Below are 17,061 nucleotides of genomic sequence, written 5' to 3'. Positions count from 1 at the left end.
TTCTCTTTATTCCCCAAATAACTTCTAAACATAAATAATTTACATAAACAAACATGAAAAGAAATTATATAAAAGATAAAATTATAAATACCAAATACCACCACAATTACTAAAAACACAGATTTGGAACTGAACATTGTAAACGCAGAAAGTATTCAAGTATATAACCGTGTAAGTAATAATGTGCACATTTCTTCAGTAAATAATATACATGAGTACAAATAATAATAAAGTGCAAATTTTAAAGTGCAAATAACCATACATAAGTAAGAACTGCACAGTAGAATTTACTTTACCATCTCTATAAAAGAGACCATTCTGCTATCCGATAGAACTATATTACATTTTCACTACCATCAGTAAACAAAAGTGGACCACTTCAGCATTAAGATTGTATGTTGTTTCTCTTAACTGAATCTTTGTAGAAAATAAAGACTGTGGGAATCAGATTGTGGCCCTTCATAGAACTAATTTTACTTTGAGCTACTTTGTAAATTCTATGTGTTTTTCACCTCAGCCAGATTAACAAGCTCTCACGCTAATAGATTTAGTCTCCTGCAGTACGGTTGCAAAGATGGTGGTGAAGAAAAATTGTTTCAGGCTGTTTGGTTACGTGGCATAATGAAACATTTAAATATTTAATGCATAAGAGAAAATATTTCCACAATTAACAACACCTGATCATGTGCAGCTAATCAAGGTGCTGAATTCACTCTAAATGAAACACATCTGTGTAATGAGCTGCACCTGATACTAATAAATCACACGAAGTGAAAGACGTTTTCTTGATCAATGGGCTCCCGTAACAAGGAATAAAAACCCTCCCAGTGCCAGGAGAAAGCAAAAAGTCATGATGGCTTTCTATTGGCAACGAGCAGTGGTTTTGAGCCTGGCCGTGGTCATGTTGGTCAATGCAGGTAATGTAACCAAATGGTGAGTGAAGTTGTGTGTTTGTATCCCTTAGACAGAATGAGTTTGAGTTCCTTGTGTTTTGCCCCTCTCCAGACATGAAGCTGGACTGTAGGCCTGACGCTGTGACGGTGGTGTGGACTAAGGGCAAATCCCAGGCTGATACCTCGCTCTTCCGTCTGGGAAGCTGCTTCCCCACCAGCTTCTCGGCCACCGAGGCAGTTTTCAGAGTGGATTTCAATGACTGTAGCTTCAGAAGACTTGTGCGTAGAACCTTCTTTAAAATAACCTTGCTAACTAAGTTTGTTTCTGGTGCCTCACTGACATTAGTCTCTCTCTAAGGTAACTGGTGATTACTTGATGTACACCAATGACCTAACCTACGGTTCTTCTTCTGACTCTCAATCTCTGGCCTTCACTCATCCTGTTGTCTGTACATTTGAAAGGTGGGTGCTTATTTTACAACATTGGATGTTTAGTAAAATGGCAGCAGTTGCTTGATTTGCTCTTTGTTTTGTTGCAGGCCTAAAGACTGGTACCCTATGATTTATGACCCTGTGTTCAGTACACATGGTGTGGGACATCTTGTGTTCCACATTGGACTCATGAATGGTGGGTTCACGTAAATTCTTCACTGAATGTGGTGGATCTTAAGGTGACGTGTAACTTAATCATCCCCCTCTTTTCTGCTGTAGATGACTTCTCAGGCCCTGCTGAGTCTACTACCTTTGCTCTGGGATCCTTCATCCCGATCATGGCCAGCGTGTCACAGAAAACCCATCAGCCATTGCTTCTGTTTCTTGAGGAATGCGTCGCAGCGACCACACGGGAGCTGCAGCCTGACAGCCCTGTGTACCCCATAATCGCCAATAAGGGGTACTCTTGTTTCACCAGATCATACTGTTATTTTACAGAAATTGGATCTAACACGTTATTTTTAATACAGATGCCTCGTGGACAGCAGGATGTCTGGCTCAAAATTTGAACCAAGACAGAAATCATCAGAGCTCCACCTATCCCTTCAGGCCTTTAGGTTTGGTCTTGGTGAAGAGGTAACGACACATTGTGCAGGTTTCCGGGCTTTTGTGGAAGCAAACTCTGCCTTACAACCTCTGTCCTCTACATAACAGGTGTTCATCCACTGTAAGCTTGTGGCTTGGGACACAAACGGTCTTGACAGCACCAAGAAGGCCTGCCACTATGTCAAAGAGCATGGGTAACTTTCTAAAATGATCTTTATTGTTTGGTGGGTAAAGTCAGACTTCTATGGAGAATCTTTTTGCCCTTTCTTAATCTCAGCTGGGAGCTGCTGGACAACTATGCCTACAGCACTCTCTGTGACTGCTGTGACTCGGACTGCAAGTCCAGGAGGACCAGGAGTATACAATCGGGTAACTTAATTTCTGCCACATTAACTTGTCTGGTTTTGATTTGACCCCTACCTCTGTAGTGATTTGTTTTCCCTCATATAGTTTCACATGGAGTGGCACAAAAAGCAGTCCTTGGACCACTTACAATTACTGAGACTCCTTGACGTTTTCTAAGGGTAATTTCTTTTCTTTTTTTTTCTCTATGATGCTAATACTTTATACGTTACTACAACCTAACCTCCTCTTGTGTTTTCCAACAGGATTGGATTCTGTTGCACTTTCAAATGCAAATTTAATGGTCTGGATGCTGAAAGCTTGATGCCCATTGGAGTTTTGATTGTAATGAAGCATTAAATATGTAAGCTTATTAAGTTGTGTGTGATTGTCTTTGGCGTTTCAAGGATGTTTTCTTTTCATAACAAGAATCGGTGTTACTCTTGGCACTTGCTACAAGAGTGCTTTGACTGTGGGATTTTGACTGATTGAAAAATCCTTCAGAATGCTTTTTACATGACCTGGAGGAGTTGATGGTTCCTGGTAGAAAAAGTTGTGTTGTCTCTTAATACAACACAGAACCGACACTGCTGTATTTCTACAGTAAATGATCTTGGGAGGTTTCCTTGCATTGGCTCTTGTGATAAATGTACTGTAAAATTCTAGGTATTGCAAGGTTGCTTGATTGTTCGCCAATGTAGTGCTAGTTTTCTTGACATGAAAATTGACAGCTCCCCACGCATGTCACACTGTGGGATTTAATGGAAAACATCTAATTACCTGTCCATGCCAACACTTTCCCTCAAGCACCATGACCCTCCCCCCCCCCCCCCCCCCCCCCCCCCCCGCCCCCAGCTTAGGGGAGGCATTTATACTGCATGTGAAATTGGTACACTCATAAAACCTTGTGGCAATCCTATACTGAAGTTGGTTGTGGCAGCTTAATTTACAAACCCAAATTTGGATCACTAAATCTGACTCCGCTATAGTGTAATGTATAACAATGGCGTTAACGTTCATGTGGAAACACTGCTACATAAATCTCACTGCCATCAACTAGAACAATGTCAAGTGTGAAACGGGTTTGTATACTAATGGCCAAATCTGAAACTCTATACCAAGGGTGTCATTACTAACATCAATGATGGCTAATAGTTATGAAAAAGCTAAACATTTCACAATTTAAAGATATGCTTACTAGGAATTCATGGGATGATCTAATGGAGAAAATAATGCAAGTTTCCCTTATGAAAGGTGGATCGCCTCTAGGGCACAGAACCAAGTTCCAACCCGACAATGCTCATCACGAACAAATATAATGCAGCACATTTGAATCAATCACAACTTATAAGTTTGAAAATGCTCTAAACCAGGAGTCCTCAATAGTTCGATCACGATTGACCGGTCGATCACCAAGGCAATGCCAGATCGCCTGCTGCTGGTAAAAAAAAATCACATCGCGAATGCACGGACGATCGCGGAAGCTAAAGGAAACTAATGCTAATTAGCAATCCTTGCTTACTTAGACACATTTGATTTCATTAAAAAGCAACCCTGGCTGACTCCAATCAGTGCAGGTAGACTGACTAAGGTAATGACTAAGAGTGTATGGAATGGTTATGACGGTTCCCTCGTTTCTGGCAGATCATAGGCTCGTTGTTTTTTGTATTGATTCGTTTTGTCTCGACGGCATGTAGCGCTTTTGTTCCGTTTGATTAACTTTACTGCTCGTTTGCCCAATTCCCTCCCCTACCCCAGCCCACCAATAGGACGCTCCTCAGAGGGGGGGCGGTGAAAATGTGCAACCATTGGTCGAAGCCAGGAGCTAACAACGAAAACGATAGCTCGATAGTTTTTTAACATTTCTCTTAGACAAACATCCCAAAGTCATGGGAAAACATACACCAAGCACCTGAATCATATCAATCATAAATGATCCTAACCTTTCCTGTGTTCAACAAAGATATGAATTTATTCCCAGTTTTTCTGACTGTAATAGCTCCAGCAGCCATCTTGTTTGACTCACAGACATTCTTTGAATCATGTTAGGGAGCTTAAGGCGGAGGGTTGGAAGTCAAACGTTAGTGTTCAGCGTCATTTTACATTCGGGCGGGAGCTCTTCTCCACGTGGGGCTACTCGGATCAAATCGCCGTGTGTACTGGCTCTAGAATCTAGAGGTGTTTTGCTCACTCTATTAAAGTAGAACTTTCCACAAATCTGTCCACACATTAGGTTATCACTTAGATGTGTGTTTTGCCTGGTATCTCTGCGTTTTAAAGGGATGGATAGAAAACACCCACAGATGTTCCCCTTTATCACGATCCCAAAAATTCCCATATAGACAAAATAGTTCCAAAGATATTACGCGTTTTATCACAGGCATGCCATTTTTGGAACAGAGGCCAAAAAGGGCTAGGGTCAAACCCTTGAAAGGTTTTTTGACAATCCATTTAGCTGTAGCTTAAAAATCTAAGGAATTATTTTTAAATGTTGGTCTTCAATTAGCTAACAACTTTCCTGCCTGTCATTGTAATCCATTGGATTTCATTTCAACAAATGTCACCTGTATCCCTTACTTTGAACCCCTTGAAGAAACACGTGCTATATTTGATGATCTAAAACCAACTTTACCATGACAACATCTCTGCGTTTCTAGTCCAACAGGTGAAAAAATATTATAGCCACCGGCTCACATCTTCACATTGAAAACAGGTATTGTATCAGAGGATTAAAATATTTAAAAAATCAACGTCTTCGGGTATAGCAGAAAACTCATCTTGTTTTAACAACTGCAGAGCTATATCTATTTTGTCTTGTTTTTAAAAAATACTAGAGAAAATTGTACACAGAAAGATTATGTTGTACCGAGACTCTAATTCAAATCGTTTAAATCATTAAACTTGGCTTTACTTCACCTTATTAATAAAGGTATCTCCGCACTTGATTTTAATAAATTGACTTGAAGTATCGTCATAGACATTTCTAAAGCATTTTGTAAAACTTAATAATTCATTGGAAAAGCAGGATAGGTAAGGTTTCTTTAACACTGCATACAAATTGCTAAAAACGTCTCAGAATTAGAACAGTGTTAATTGTTGCTATTCCAACAAAGCCTGACTACTATGTGGGGTTGCACAAAGGTCTATTCTTGGACCATTTTTATTCCTTATTCATATAAATGATCTGTCTTATGTATCGAAAAGCCTTTTTCCAACAATCCTTTTTCTCTCTCATTCAAATTGTAATTCCTTGATGATGGAAGTTAAATCTGGTTTTATTATGACTAAAGCTACATGGTTCAGGCTAAAGCTGGCTCATGGTTCAGGTTGTTTGTTTACTGTGTTTGAGCCTGTGATAATGTGGCCGCTGCACCTGAGACTATGGAATCACACCAGGTGAAAGAGATTTTCTTGATCAATGGGCTCCAGTAACAAGGAATAAAAACCCTCCCAGTGCCAGGAGAAAGCAAACAGTCATGATGGCTTTCTTTTGGCAACGAGCAGTGGTTTTGAGCCTGGCCGTGGCCATGTTGGTCAATGCAGGTAATGTAACCAAATGGTGAGTGAAGTTGTGTGTTTGTATCCCTTAGACAGAATGAGTTTGAGTTCCTTGTGTTTTGCCCCTCTCCAGACATGAAGCTGGACTGTAGGCCTGACGCTGTGACGGTGGTGTTGACTAAGGGCAAATCCCAGGCTGATACCTCGCTCTTCCGTCTGGGAAGCTGCTTCCCCACCAGCTTCTCGGCCACCGAGGCAGTTTTCAGAGTGGATTTCAATGACTGTAGCTTCAGAAGACTTGTGCGTAGAACCTTCTTTAAAGTAATCTTGCTAACTAAGTTTGTTTCTGGTGCCTCACTGACATTAGTCTCTCTCTAAGGTAACTGGTGATTACTTGATGTACACCAATGACCTGACCTACGGTTCTTCTTCTGACTCTCAATCTCTGGCCTTCACTCATCCTGTTGTCTGTGCATTTGAAAGGTGGGTGCTTATTTTACAACATTGGATGTTTAGTAAAATGGTGGCAATTGCTTGATTTGCTCTTTGTTTTGTTGCAGACCTAAACACTGGTACCCTATGATTTATGACCCTGTGTTCAGTACACATGGTGTGGGACATCTCGTGTTCCACATTGGACTCATGAATGGTGGGTTTACGTAAATTCTTCACTGACTGTGGTGGATCTTAAGGTGACGTGTAACTTAATGATCCCCCTCTTTTCTGCTGTAGATGACTTCTCAGGCCCTGCTGAGTCTACTACCTTTGCTCTGGGATCCTTCATCCCGATCATGGCCAGCGTGTCACAGAAAACCCATCAGCCATTGCTTCTGCTTCTTGAGGAATGCGTCGCAGCGACCACACGGGAGCTGCAGCCTGACAGCCCTGTGTACCCCATAATCGCCAATAAGGGGTACTCTTGTTTCACCAGCTCATTCTTATTTATTTTTTACAGTAATTGGTTCTAACACGTTATTTTTAATATAGATGCCTCGTGGACAGCAGGATGTCTGGCTCAAAATTTGAACCAAGACAGAAATCATCAGAGCTCCACCTATCCCTTCAGGCCTTTAGGTTTGGTCTTGGTGAAGAGGTAACGACACATTGTGCAGGTTTCCGGGCTTTTGTGGAAGCAAACTCTGCCTTACAACCTCTGTCCTCTACATAACAGGTGTTCATCCACTGTAAGCTTGTGGCTTGGGACACAAACGGTCTTGACAGCACCAAGAAGGCCTGCCACTATGTCAAAGAGCATGGGTAACTTTCTAAAATGATCTTTATTGTTTGGTGGGTAAAGTCAGACTTCTATGATGGCAAATCTTTTTGCCCTTTCTCAATCTGTATCTCAGCTGGGAGCTGCTGGACAACTATGCCTACAGCACTCTCTGTGACTGCTGTGACTCGGACTGCAAGTCCAGGACGACCAGGAGTATACAATCAGGTATTTGTGACTTCCGCTACGTTAATATGTCTTTTTGATTTGTACTTAACTTCTTTTTTTCTTCTTTTTTTTTTTTTTTTAAAGGGACACATGGTGTGGCACATAACGCAGTTCTTGGCCCACTTACCATTACTGATGGAACTTCTGACTCATTCTCAGGGTAACTTCAATTTTATTGTGCTGTAAATTTACGCTTTAAAACTAATCTGCGTTTCTTTCATCAACAGAAATGGATCCTGTTGAGTTGACTGTTTATTGGGTTTTGAATAATGCCTCATTGTATTGAATCTATTAAAGAACTCTTGTTTAAAATATCACGCTCACAAGTGACTTGTTTATCAGCCCTTCCATTAGGTCAGCTAGATGTTTCCCAAAACATTTTTCCTGAAGAAGCTGCTTGATGGGCCTAATCAAATTGCTGTTTTCAACATCTTAAAAATGGCATTTTAACATCTGGTCTACTTTAAGGAAGTCTCCCTAAATTTCTTTGAAAACCTAGTCCCAATGGGGCAAACATTTACACTGTAAGCCTAACCAACTAAATGATAAGTAATCCAATGGTTAATAATGCAATTGTGTGAATACATGCAATGCCTCGACAGGTCTGGAAATGATATATTTAAAGAATACTTTACATGAACTGTCTTTAATGTGACTGTTGTAACTAAATCCCTTCCTACTGAAAATCAAAAACTAAGACTGCATTCTATTAAGTTTATCATCAATTTAAGTCTTCACTGATAGTCTTACTCTCCGTGACGAAGTTAGTGTCAATTACGTCACTCGACCAATCAGAACGGGGAACGAGATGCGCTGCGAGCTGGAGGACGTGACTGAGGAACAAAACTTATTCCACTAACTCGCCCCTGACATCATTTGCCGGTGACGTTAGCTAGTGTTTGCAAGGCAGCAAACACGAGTGTGCAGGTATTGTTCTAGCAAAGTTTATTTTCAGTTTTGACTACGATTATCCTGTAGTTATCCAACAAAACCGAACCAGTGATTTATCCCCAATTTAAGCTAGCGTTAGCTTGCAAACACTTTGCCAGCCAACAGGCTCTTCACAGCGGCCATTTTGACGTCGTCACTGGGTAATTGCAGGTGTAAGGAATATGCCTTATGACCCTGTTCCTTGGGATTGTCGGGACCGAATAGTGTATGTGGGCTTAGTGGATAGATTAATCAAATTAACGTTTGCTAAATATAAATCTTTCTTTTAAATGTGGAAAAACTGGGATGGCCTGTAGTTTAACTGTTGCCACTGTGTATGAGTAACATTAGCTTAGTTGCTCTTCCCTTTAGACAACTGCACCAAAATGTGCGTATTTATGTCTAAGTCATGTCTTTGCAGAATATCCTAGCCTAATGCTAAAATGGTCACGCTATTGGTTGGTTGGATATTGTGTTGCCTTGTAAAAAAAAAACTACAAACTACAATTTATTTAAAATACGGCCGGGTAGGCAGGAGGGTTTGAGGCGTGTGGGCCTGGTTTACAGCCGTCGGTCCCACAGGGGTCGTAGGAGATGAGGTCAGGAAAAAGTCCAAAACACAAAGTCCACAGCAGGAAAAACAACACAATACTAAATACCCAAATGTGTGAACACATGCTTATGGTCAAATACTGTAAAATTTCATGTTACATAATCAAGTATTTGTATGTGTTTGCAGAAGTTGAACCCCACAGGACTAAAAATGGACTGGTTGCACTGTAACCAGTGCTTCACCAGGAGAGGGTCCAGGTTTGCTGTATCCAGCTGTGGCCACATCTGCTGTGACGCATGCATTAAATCCAGTGAGACTAATTCCAAGTCATAGTGCCGCTTTTTTACTATTATTTTACTTAAAGTTGTTGTGAGGAACTTTTAATTGGATGTGACATCAATACTGATTTCCCTGTATGACCTACGTACATAAGTAAGTACACCAGCATCATCGCTGGAAGAAAACACAGACTACGTGCTGCTGGAGACCCCGGCCATATTACCTGGCATGCTGGAGGGAAGGGAGGCCAGGGAGATCCAGTCGTCAGCAGGGCAGACTGAAAGGCCCTGCTGGAGTAAAATTGGTGTTTTTCTTGAGGAAACTTGTTTTTAGGAAACATCCCCACGCTTGTCAAAACAGACATGAACACACAAATTGAAAGTTCCTTGTAGTGACTTTAACATCACTTGCTCAAAGACATTTGCAGGCTAGTTATCGTTCTTATGGTGATAATGTGTTTCCCACAGAGCAGTGCAGTGTATGCGGGGCCGGCTGCAGTTACTTGTTCATCACAGATGAGGTTGGTGAGTTTGAATTCTCCACTGCAGCTTACAGTCTGATCCAAAACAGCGAGTTACATATTTATCTGCACAAATATTCTGTTTTAGATGAAGCCACAGGAAAAGGTGTTTTTCAAGGACCCTGCGAAGCTCATCAAGTCACGGCTGGAGCACATTTCACAGGTCTGTCTCCTCTGCTGCGACCACTCGAACTCTCAGCTACCATTTTAATTGCTTTACAGGGATTTTATATGTCACAGCAGCCAGGCAATTAGTAACCAGTGAGTAAGTCATTCAGCAACAGACTGCTTCAGTTAGTGGGATATTTAACAAGATTAAAAGCATCCCAAATGGTCATCGTCATTTGTGCTTCCCTGAAATTTAATCCAAAAGTTGAATCACATTTATCCATATATTTTTATTTTCTCTGAAAGAGTATTTGATAGTGAGGTCTCTGTGCTCTCTAGATTGCAGTTTTTCAGCGTACGCAGACAGAGAGAGTGACGGCGCATTTCAGGCACAAGTCTGTTGAACTGGAAAGGCGTCTGAAAGAAGTCACTGAGCAGGGTTTCAGGTAATTTCAATATCTGTTGTTGTCCCTTTGTGGCCATGTAAATGAACCCCCACAATAGCAATGCTATTCTTCCCACCTTTGTCTTCATGAGGCAACTCTCTGAGCTGAAAAGAGAGAACGCCGTATTAAAAAAGCAGCTTTCAGACCTGAAAAGAGAGACGGATGATTTGAAAAAGCCGCTTTCTCAGCGCAGGGTAAGTGTTTCCGAAAGTCTAATATCGATGCCGAAACCGCCAACATTTGGGTAAGAAGTTACACATCTATCTGCGTTTCCCACAGGTGTCTCCAGGACAGCTTCATACAAACGGGTAAAACCAATTTTCCCTTTCAGGACTGTCCTGTTTAATCATAAATACTCCTGTATTTAAACTTTTAACTCCTCATATATAGAAGTCAACGGATGTCCCTTCCCGTGGCCGTCACATCTCCAGGTAAACCCTGTGCTTTAAGTCAGTGAATATTGATTCCAGTTGATGTGCATGTTCTCTTTTTACCAGTTACCCCTCGTTCAAGAACCATGAGGTACGTACTGCATGCTCTGATGGATTTTATTCTGCATTTTCAGCACCATTGTGTATCAACATTAAATGAAGAGACTGCAAAGTAATGTATGCTTTAACATGTTGTCTGTGTCTCAGCTACTTTGGCTCAGAAGAGTCTCAAGGGTTGGCCAGAGAGCGGGGTCGCAGTCCATCCTCTCTCACAGTAAGCGTTAGTTGAACTCTGTTTTGTTCACCCCGTGAAAATGAATGTTGGAAGTGTAAGGGTTTTCCAAAAAGTACTGAACAAAATATACATTTGGTCTTAGATTTGTGTGTAACTTTTAAAGACCCATAGCAATGTAACAGTGTGAAAATACAAAATTCATAATAGCTAATAATAACAAATAGCTTTTACCAAACCTTTATTGAGGTCTGTCCTACTAATGGAGTTAGTTCTACCGTTACGGAGGTGCTATCGCCATGACAACCCCATCCACTGACGAATAATAGGAAATGCGGTTGAAACCTCTGAAAGGGGCTAATAAGTACGAGCAACATGCAGGTCAAATAAATGTGTTTAAAAATGAATTCGACTTTTATACATCTGCTTAAAGGCAAAGCGGCAGTGATGCGGGTGGAGGGAGAATAGATGGATTAATTTACAAAAATATGAAGTATCGCTAATTTTAGCACTGTGAAGAGGGTGACAATTCATACGCACATGATGGATGATGGTCTCAGAATTATGAGCTTGGTGCTAAAGAGCCCACCGGGGTATTGTTGAAGGTCGAGTCTTTCATGGTAAAGATTGTTTTGTCAGACTTTAATGTCAATGGTCAGAAATTAATTTTTCACACTCACTGCACTTTCATACTTGAGTCCTCATTATTACTTGTTAAATATTTAACTGGAAATTTGAATTGGGCCTCTTTCTGTTTGTCAGACTCCTGGATCAGTTTCCTCTATTTCAAGCCACAGTTCTCTTCATGAATATGTACACAGTAAGTATTGAGATCTGTGATCAGAACCTCTCTAGATCTGGGAGAAGTTATTCATTTCGTCTTTAACCGGGATCCTGTCCCATGTTTCAAACAGGAACACCCACGTCCTTCAGCACTCCTATGAGGTAAGAAACGCTCACCAATCACGAATCATGAAACATTGATGTGGATGTGAAGATCTTCTCATGCATGCAGCCCATTTCTGTCATCCTCAGAACTCCACGTCAGACACCTGTTTTCCCGTTCCATTTTATGAGCGGATTATCAATACATTCACCCCGAAATTAGTCGGGTGACGCCTGACAATTGGACCAGTTAAGGAGTCTGTAACAATTGTTTAATTTGTCTTAACCTATCACCAGTTGGCTTCAATGATTTAATTTATTAAAGTACATGAGATGTTAACTTTACATGGATATTGTAGTTGTTACCATGTTCTGTTGATTAAATTGTGTTATTCAATTATTTTTTTTTAACTCGCAACAACTTTATTATTTCTGCAGGATGGCTTCTGAATTCATATTTAATGAAACAATAAATTTGATTCGTTGATATCCGTTGCAGTCATTACAGCACACACACAAAAAACATTGCTGCACACACAATTAGAAAGGCAAATCCTTTACTGGTTTCCAGTGACACAGTTGTGCAAATGAGGATTTGTTTTCATACACGGAAGACATCTGCAAAGGAAGACACTAAGCATTATGGACATTTCCCCACAGCATGACGCTTGCATTAACTTTTAATTTCTAAAAGAATGACAGAACCCAGTGATGGACACTGCTTTATCAACATTCTGCTCATCTAACGTTTCCCTAGACGTTCCTAATGAACTCAACTCTTGCCTCTATTTAAAGCCCACTTCTCCATCTCAACTAAAGTAGTACTTTAAAAACATGAAGTTCTTCTGAACGGATGACCTGAATGTGTAATGTTTACTACAATTCATTATGAGTCAGTATGTGTTCTTTGGATTCAAACCATTTGCTACTTATACAGTACGTGGACTGTATTCTTCATCTAGTTTTTTCTAAATCATAAATCATTAAGTCACACTCTATCACTATGCAGACAAAATAGATATACAAATACTGACTGAATTACTGAGTGCAAATCAGAATCGAAATGGACAATTCTGACATTTGAATGCCGCTGATGTGGATGCTGCTGTCCTATTAGATCACGTGTTACAACAGAATGTCTAAAGGACAATCTGGGACTGTGTCTCAGACATAGACAGTAGAATTTGATAGACCATGCTGTTTTTAAAAAGGCTTCAGTGTTAAGAGATCAGAAATGACATGGTTAAGTTACTGGAAGAACTGGATTTCATGAATATGACAGCAGGCTCTAAAACCAAAGTGCAAGATGTCAATTTAAAGTGTACATGTCCAGTGTGCTTTTCATGACAAGGAATTATTGGCTGTAAAGGAATGATTACACACAGTGATCAGTCAACAAATTCATCAACAGACATCTTCCTGGAACAGTTACTTGTCTGCATTAGTCAGGTACTACGAGTACAACCTGTTTAAATTATACTGCTACAATAGCATACTAAAACTTCTGTAGTAGAGATATCTAAAAAAAAAAACAATACGCTAAAAAAAATAAAAATAGAACAAACCAGTGTACAAGTTACTGTCCTATTTACAGCAACATGGGCAGCACAATTATAGTTCAAGTCCAAAATATATATTAGGATAAGCAGGAAATGCAGCATATGTATAAAAAGCCAAACCTTTTTGGGGGGCTTGTGCTGGGAAGACCGGATGTTACAAACCTGCTAAATTAAAGCAATTTAAACCAAAATAACTACGCTGGTTGGTGCAAAGGATGCGAGCAGCACTCCACCAACTTAAAGAAATGTTCTCGAGTGTGGTTCCAGGGTCTTATTCAGCAAAAATCGGTTTTTCCTCAGTACCCCCCACATCCTGACCTGCAAACCAATCCCGCACTTGCTGGTAGCTCATTCTAGATTTCTTGCATAAAGAGTCCAGGTCTCTTTCATGTAGTGAGCCGGTTCCGAGGTAATACGCCACCAACGGCTGGATATCAGGAAGATCTGCACTCGATGCAGTCGCTGGGGACTTCCGTTTGCGGCCGCCGGCCCGAGTAGACGTCCCGGAGCCGCTTCCGTTAGTCAAGCCCCCGCTGCTGCTCTGCTGGGCCGCGAGTTCTGCCAAGAACTGATCGCGGACCCCCTTCACCCAGCGCAGCTGGCCATTTTTTACGGCGTACCGCGTGTCCCCGAACCACTGAATGACATCTGCCCGGGGCAAATTTGTAAGCTTAACAAGTTCGGTGTAATCTTCACTCTTGGGCCACTGGCAGCGTAGGAAGTGCTGCTTCAACACATCCAGCTGCTCCTTGGTCTTTCTTGGTCGCCCAGCCGGAGTGAGGGCAGGGGAAGTGGACGTGGATGAGGGAGCCTTTGAGACGTGCAGCGGCGTTTGTGAGGGACTGGCTTTGGCTGAGTGGGCGGACTTCTTTGATGTGCTGGTGTTGTTTGAAAGCGGTTTGGAAGGCGAGGCGCCCGGCGGTGGGCTCGCAGAGGGGGAAGAGCAGGGGGAGCTTTTCAGGTCATCCGACGGCTCCTGTGGAACATCTGGCTCGATCTTGCAGGTCAGCTGCAGGGGCAGCTCCTCGCTCTGCTCCTCATCTTTCAAACTGTCCCCGTCACCAGAGAGCTCCTCCGTGCCGTCATACCCTTCTGCCTCAAGTACCCTGTCCCCGAATGCTTCCAGGCTGTTGGACAAAAAGGTCTGAAAGAAATGGGAATTCCTAATCCCATTGCTGCGGGCGGCCTCCTGGCTCTTCACCCCGTTGAGTTGACTGGGCTTTTGTGTAATGAGTGGGAGAGGTTGGACTTGTTGGTCTTGTTTATTTGCGGTGTGTTGCGAGTAGTTCTGGGCAGCGGCGAGGCTCCCTCGGCCAACCCTCAGCTGGTACCGGCTGTCACTGAACCACTTGCGAATGTCGTTACGACTCAGCCCGGTTTCCTCCTGCAGGCGTCTCAGCTCTGCCTCCGCAGGCCAGTTCTCTCTCAGGAAGCTCTTTCGAAGGGCGGCGAGCTGAACCTTAGACTTTTTGTAGCGCCCGTGGCGGTGCTGGCGGGAGGGCGACCCCGAAAGGTCGAGGGAGACGTCGGCCGCTGTGCTTGCTGGCGTTTCCACCGGTGGCCGGTAGAAGTATGAATCCTGAGGAGGTGGAAGGGTGGAGCTGAAACACGGGGCGGTGGGTTTGGTTGGTTTGTAGGAATCCGGGGACTCGCACTTTAGTTTTGTCTTTGGGGGGCTGGAGGGAACGCTCTCTACTTTGTTGTCAATCACCAATTCCTCAATACCTTCAGCCTTACTCGGCATCTCGGCCTCCTTGTTGGTTTCAGTCGAGTCATCACAAAGCTCAGGCACTGCCAGCTTTCGCCGCGTCTCCTCGATCTCCTCTGAGGACCAGCTGATACCGTATTTGATTCTCTGCACCATGAACCACACCTTCACTTTGTCCAGTGGCAAGGCACACACCCGGGCCAGGGTGCCGACCTCGCGAGATGACGGGTATGGGAATAAGTTAAAGGCTTGGATCAGCTCGGAGATCGTGTCAAGTTCGCGGGTTTGATCAGACTGCGTCCATACCAACTTCAGTCCCTCCGATACTAGAGGCAGGCACACAACAGAGTTGTGGTTGGTGGTGAAACTAGCCACGCCGCTCACGTTGCCGTCAGCCGAGTGGCGCAAATCCTTTGAAGAGCGTTTAGGAGACGGTTTCCCGTCACATTCGGTCTTTGTTGCTTTTCCATCAAAATGCCCCCTCATGCCCATAAGTAGTCCATTTCTGCCATTGTGGTCACTGTAGGTCGCCATCTGGGATGTCAAAATAGGCTCTTTCACCTAGGGAGAAAAGAAGAAGAAAAAACATGGATTTAGCTGCAGCTTTCCTACTTGTCTCAGAAGGTGGTTTTCACCACAGATAAGATCACTGTAAGGAAGGAACATTTATACGGACATGTACAGGCAAGGGTACCAACTATGATGTTAAAAGAACTTTTGGTCCTCATTCAAAGTCAATTATCTGGCAGCTGTTTCCCCTCCCCCACCCCGTACTCCTTATTCTGAACTCCCAGTGAAACTAGTCGTATACCCTGTCCAGACTCGGTTCCCCTCCCCCCAGAGTGTGGTGACTGACTTTTGTTTTGTGTGAGTGGGGGGGTCGGTCGCAAAGGGTGGGTGCGCGGGGAACGGGGATCCATGAGAAATCCATCGCAGTCTGCTTTCTCACCCTTTCCCAGCCCGGCTTTGTTCCACTCCCAGATCCTCGGCCCTAAAGATGAGTGCAGCCTCTTGACAAAGGCCGACAGCACAAGAGAGACCTGTGGATGAAGAAAATGAGCTGCGTTGGTCTCCACCAAGGCCAAGTCTAGGCACTATTAGACCCCAAATAAAAGTAGGGGATTTGGTTTTGTTCTTTTTGCAACAGGTGTAAGCCAGTTTACAAGCAAATCACACATCTAGTAGTTAAATACAAGGATAATTATTCAAATGTGTCATTTTTGTTTTTCCACGGCAGTTATTACATTACTTTTTTAATATGGAGTCTTTCAAGTAACCATGTAGCCGTCTCTCATTTAGCAGGAGTAGTGTGCTTTATTTTTAGACAAAAGATGAAAAATTGCACCTTAAAAATAAGGTCATAAAACACGTTTTAAGGTCCCCTTTAGCGACGCTAGGAATTAGTACGTGAACCAAAAACAATGGCAAACAATTACGAAACCAGAGTATTAGTCATCTGTGACACACTAAACCCACGGGATGAGGTCATGTGGCGACGTGCGATGTGTTACTCCGACGCGCCGCGCGAGCTAACGCGTTGCATTTTTGCATTGGTGTGCTAAAAAAGCGCAATAAAAGTTGCTTTCGGTGCGGATCACAATAGCGAGTCTCCCTCCCTCCTCCTCCTCCTCCTCCTGCTCCTTCATGGCGTACTAACTAAAGCGCGTCCCTCTGCACAGGCGCACTCCGGCGCCAGACACGCTTCAGTGGAACATTAAAAATAAACTTACCGAAATGCTGCTCCAACCCGTTATCCCCGCGGGTCCGTGGAAGCGGAATGAACACAAAGGGGAACCGGGAGTTACCCCTCCGCCGCTCCGCCTTCTGTGACCGAAGTTTTAGAGAAAGACCCCGCGAACAATAAGGTCCGTCTGTCGGGTTGACCCTCGTCTTGTTTATCACCTCGACGGATTACGGCCGGGACACAAAGATGCACGCGACCAAGTTTTAGTCTCCTTTTGGGAGGAGTTGGCTCGTGGGTTTTAGTCCTTTCCCGCGCGGGGGGGACGATTATCTCAATCCTCGGGATTCAGGTCGGAAGCCGAGTCGCCGTTACTTCGCCCTCCTCGGTCCATCCGTCGTTGCTTTTGTTCTTTAACTGAGAAGTGTTTTTTTTTCGCCGTCCGGTCAGATCGAGGCGAGGCGGAGCCGAGGACCAGGAAGCCCACAAGGCCCAACCGACTCTCCCACGCAGTGAC

The 17,061-nt window shown here is 43.1% G+C and overlaps 4 protein-coding genes across 6 annotated transcripts; 3 read left to right on the top strand and 1 right to left on the bottom strand.

Moving 5' to 3' along the window:
* The first annotated feature begins 802 nt into the window (after positions 1-802).
* LOC119208986 (zona pellucida sperm-binding protein 3-like) lies at positions 803-3,092 on the top strand. Its single transcript, XM_062557717.1, has 10 exons — positions 803-917; positions 1,006-1,172; positions 1,252-1,355; positions 1,433-1,521; positions 1,605-1,785; positions 1,856-1,961; positions 2,040-2,125; positions 2,209-2,300; positions 2,382-2,455; positions 2,540-3,092. The coding sequence occupies exons 1-9, from the start codon at positions 851-853 to the stop codon at positions 2,441-2,443; spliced, it is 954 nt and encodes a 317-aa protein (XP_062413701.1). The 5' UTR covers positions 803-850; the 3' UTR covers positions 2,444-2,455; positions 2,540-3,092.
* Positions 3,093-5,682: 2,590 nt separating this feature from the next.
* On the top strand, positions 5,683-7,577 carry LOC119208985 (zona pellucida sperm-binding protein 3-like). The gene is made up of 10 exons (XM_037457856.2): positions 5,683-5,816; positions 5,905-6,071; positions 6,151-6,254; positions 6,332-6,420; positions 6,504-6,684; positions 6,759-6,864; positions 6,943-7,028; positions 7,121-7,212; positions 7,297-7,372; positions 7,440-7,577. Exons 1-10 carry the CDS (start codon positions 5,750-5,752, stop codon positions 7,453-7,455), a joined length of 984 nt encoding a protein of 327 aa, XP_037313753.2. The 5' UTR covers positions 5,683-5,749; the 3' UTR covers positions 7,456-7,577.
* A 404-nt stretch (positions 7,578-7,981) lies between these two features.
* LOC119208993 (RING finger protein 212B-like) lies at positions 7,982-11,882 on the top strand. The gene is made up of 13 exons (XM_037457866.2): positions 7,982-8,139; positions 8,882-9,005; positions 9,442-9,494; positions 9,583-9,657; positions 9,942-10,048; positions 10,140-10,242; positions 10,328-10,356; positions 10,439-10,479; positions 10,546-10,570; positions 10,687-10,753; positions 11,474-11,531; positions 11,626-11,656; positions 11,747-11,882. Exons 2-13 carry the CDS (start codon positions 8,906-8,908, stop codon positions 11,817-11,819), a joined length of 762 nt encoding a protein of 253 aa, XP_037313763.1. The 5' UTR covers positions 7,982-8,139; positions 8,882-8,905; the 3' UTR covers positions 11,820-11,882.
* Positions 11,883-12,151: 269 nt separating this feature from the next.
* On the bottom strand, positions 12,152-17,033 carry homeza (homeobox and leucine zipper encoding a). Of its 3 annotated transcripts, none has more exons than XM_037457853.2 (3): positions 16,594-17,033; positions 15,720-15,903; positions 12,152-15,424 (listed from the first exon to the last, which is right to left on the bottom strand). In XM_037457853.2, exons 2-3 carry the CDS (start codon positions 15,792-15,794, stop codon positions 13,427-13,429), a joined length of 2,073 nt encoding a protein of 690 aa, XP_037313750.1. In that variant the 5' UTR covers positions 15,795-15,903; positions 16,594-17,033; the 3' UTR covers positions 12,152-13,426. The 3 variants fall into 3 exon arrangements, with proteins under 3 accessions (XP_037313750.1, XP_037313751.1, XP_037313752.1); XM_037457854.2 differs by having other exon boundaries at positions 15,813-15,903; XM_037457855.2 differs by lacking the exon at positions 15,720-15,903.
* Positions 17,034-17,061: the final 28 nt, after the last annotated feature.

This window comes from Pungitius pungitius, chromosome 15 (assembly GCF_949316345.1).
Source record: "Pungitius pungitius chromosome 15, fPunPun2.1, whole genome shotgun sequence".
NCBI classification, from domain to species: Eukaryota; Metazoa; Chordata; class Actinopteri; order Perciformes; family Gasterosteidae; genus Pungitius; species Pungitius pungitius.
The sequence above is the reverse complement of the archived record's forward strand: the minus strand, read 5'-3'. Positions and strand labels throughout refer to the sequence as shown.

Excerpts from the sequence above, each read along its gene's own strand:
- LOC119208986 (XM_062557717.1), top strand. The coding sequence starts at position 851 with ATGATGGCTTTCTATTGGCAACGAGCAGTGGTTTTGAGCCTGGCCGTG. Across the intron at positions 1,786-1,855 it reads CCCATAATCGCCAATAAGGG|ATGCCTCGTGGACAGCAGGA; the intron begins GTACTCTTGTTT and ends TTTTTAATACAG. Across the intron at positions 2,126-2,208 it reads CACTATGTCAAAGAGCATGG|CTGGGAGCTGCTGGACAACT; the intron begins GTAACTTTCTAA and ends TCTTAATCTCAG.
- LOC119208985 (XM_037457856.2), top strand. The coding sequence starts at position 5,750 with ATGATGGCTTTCTTTTGGCAACGAGCAGTGGTTTTGAGCCTGGCCGTG. Across the intron at positions 7,029-7,120 it reads CACTATGTCAAAGAGCATGG|CTGGGAGCTGCTGGACAACT; the intron begins GTAACTTTCTAA and ends TCTGTATCTCAG. Across the intron at positions 7,213-7,296 it reads GACCAGGAGTATACAATCAG|GGACACATGGTGTGGCACAT; the intron begins GTATTTGTGACT and ends TTTTTTTTAAAG.
- LOC119208993 (XM_037457866.2), top strand. The coding sequence starts at position 8,906 with ATGGACTGGTTGCACTGTAACCAGTGCTTCACCAGGAGAGGGTCCAGG. Across the intron at positions 9,658-9,941 it reads GGCTGGAGCACATTTCACAG|ATTGCAGTTTTTCAGCGTAC; the intron begins GTCTGTCTCCTC and ends TGTGCTCTCTAG. Across the intron at positions 11,657-11,746 it reads TCCTTCAGCACTCCTATGAG|AACTCCACGTCAGACACCTG; the intron begins GTAAGAAACGCT and ends TGTCATCCTCAG.
- homeza (XM_037457853.2), bottom strand. The coding sequence starts at position 15,794 with ATGGATTTCTCATGGATCCCCGTTCCCCGCGCACCCACCCTTTGCGAC. Across the intron at positions 15,425-15,719 it reads CCCACTCACACAAAACAAAA|GTGAAAGAGCCTATTTTGAC; the intron begins GTCAGTCACCAC and ends TTTTCTCCCTAG.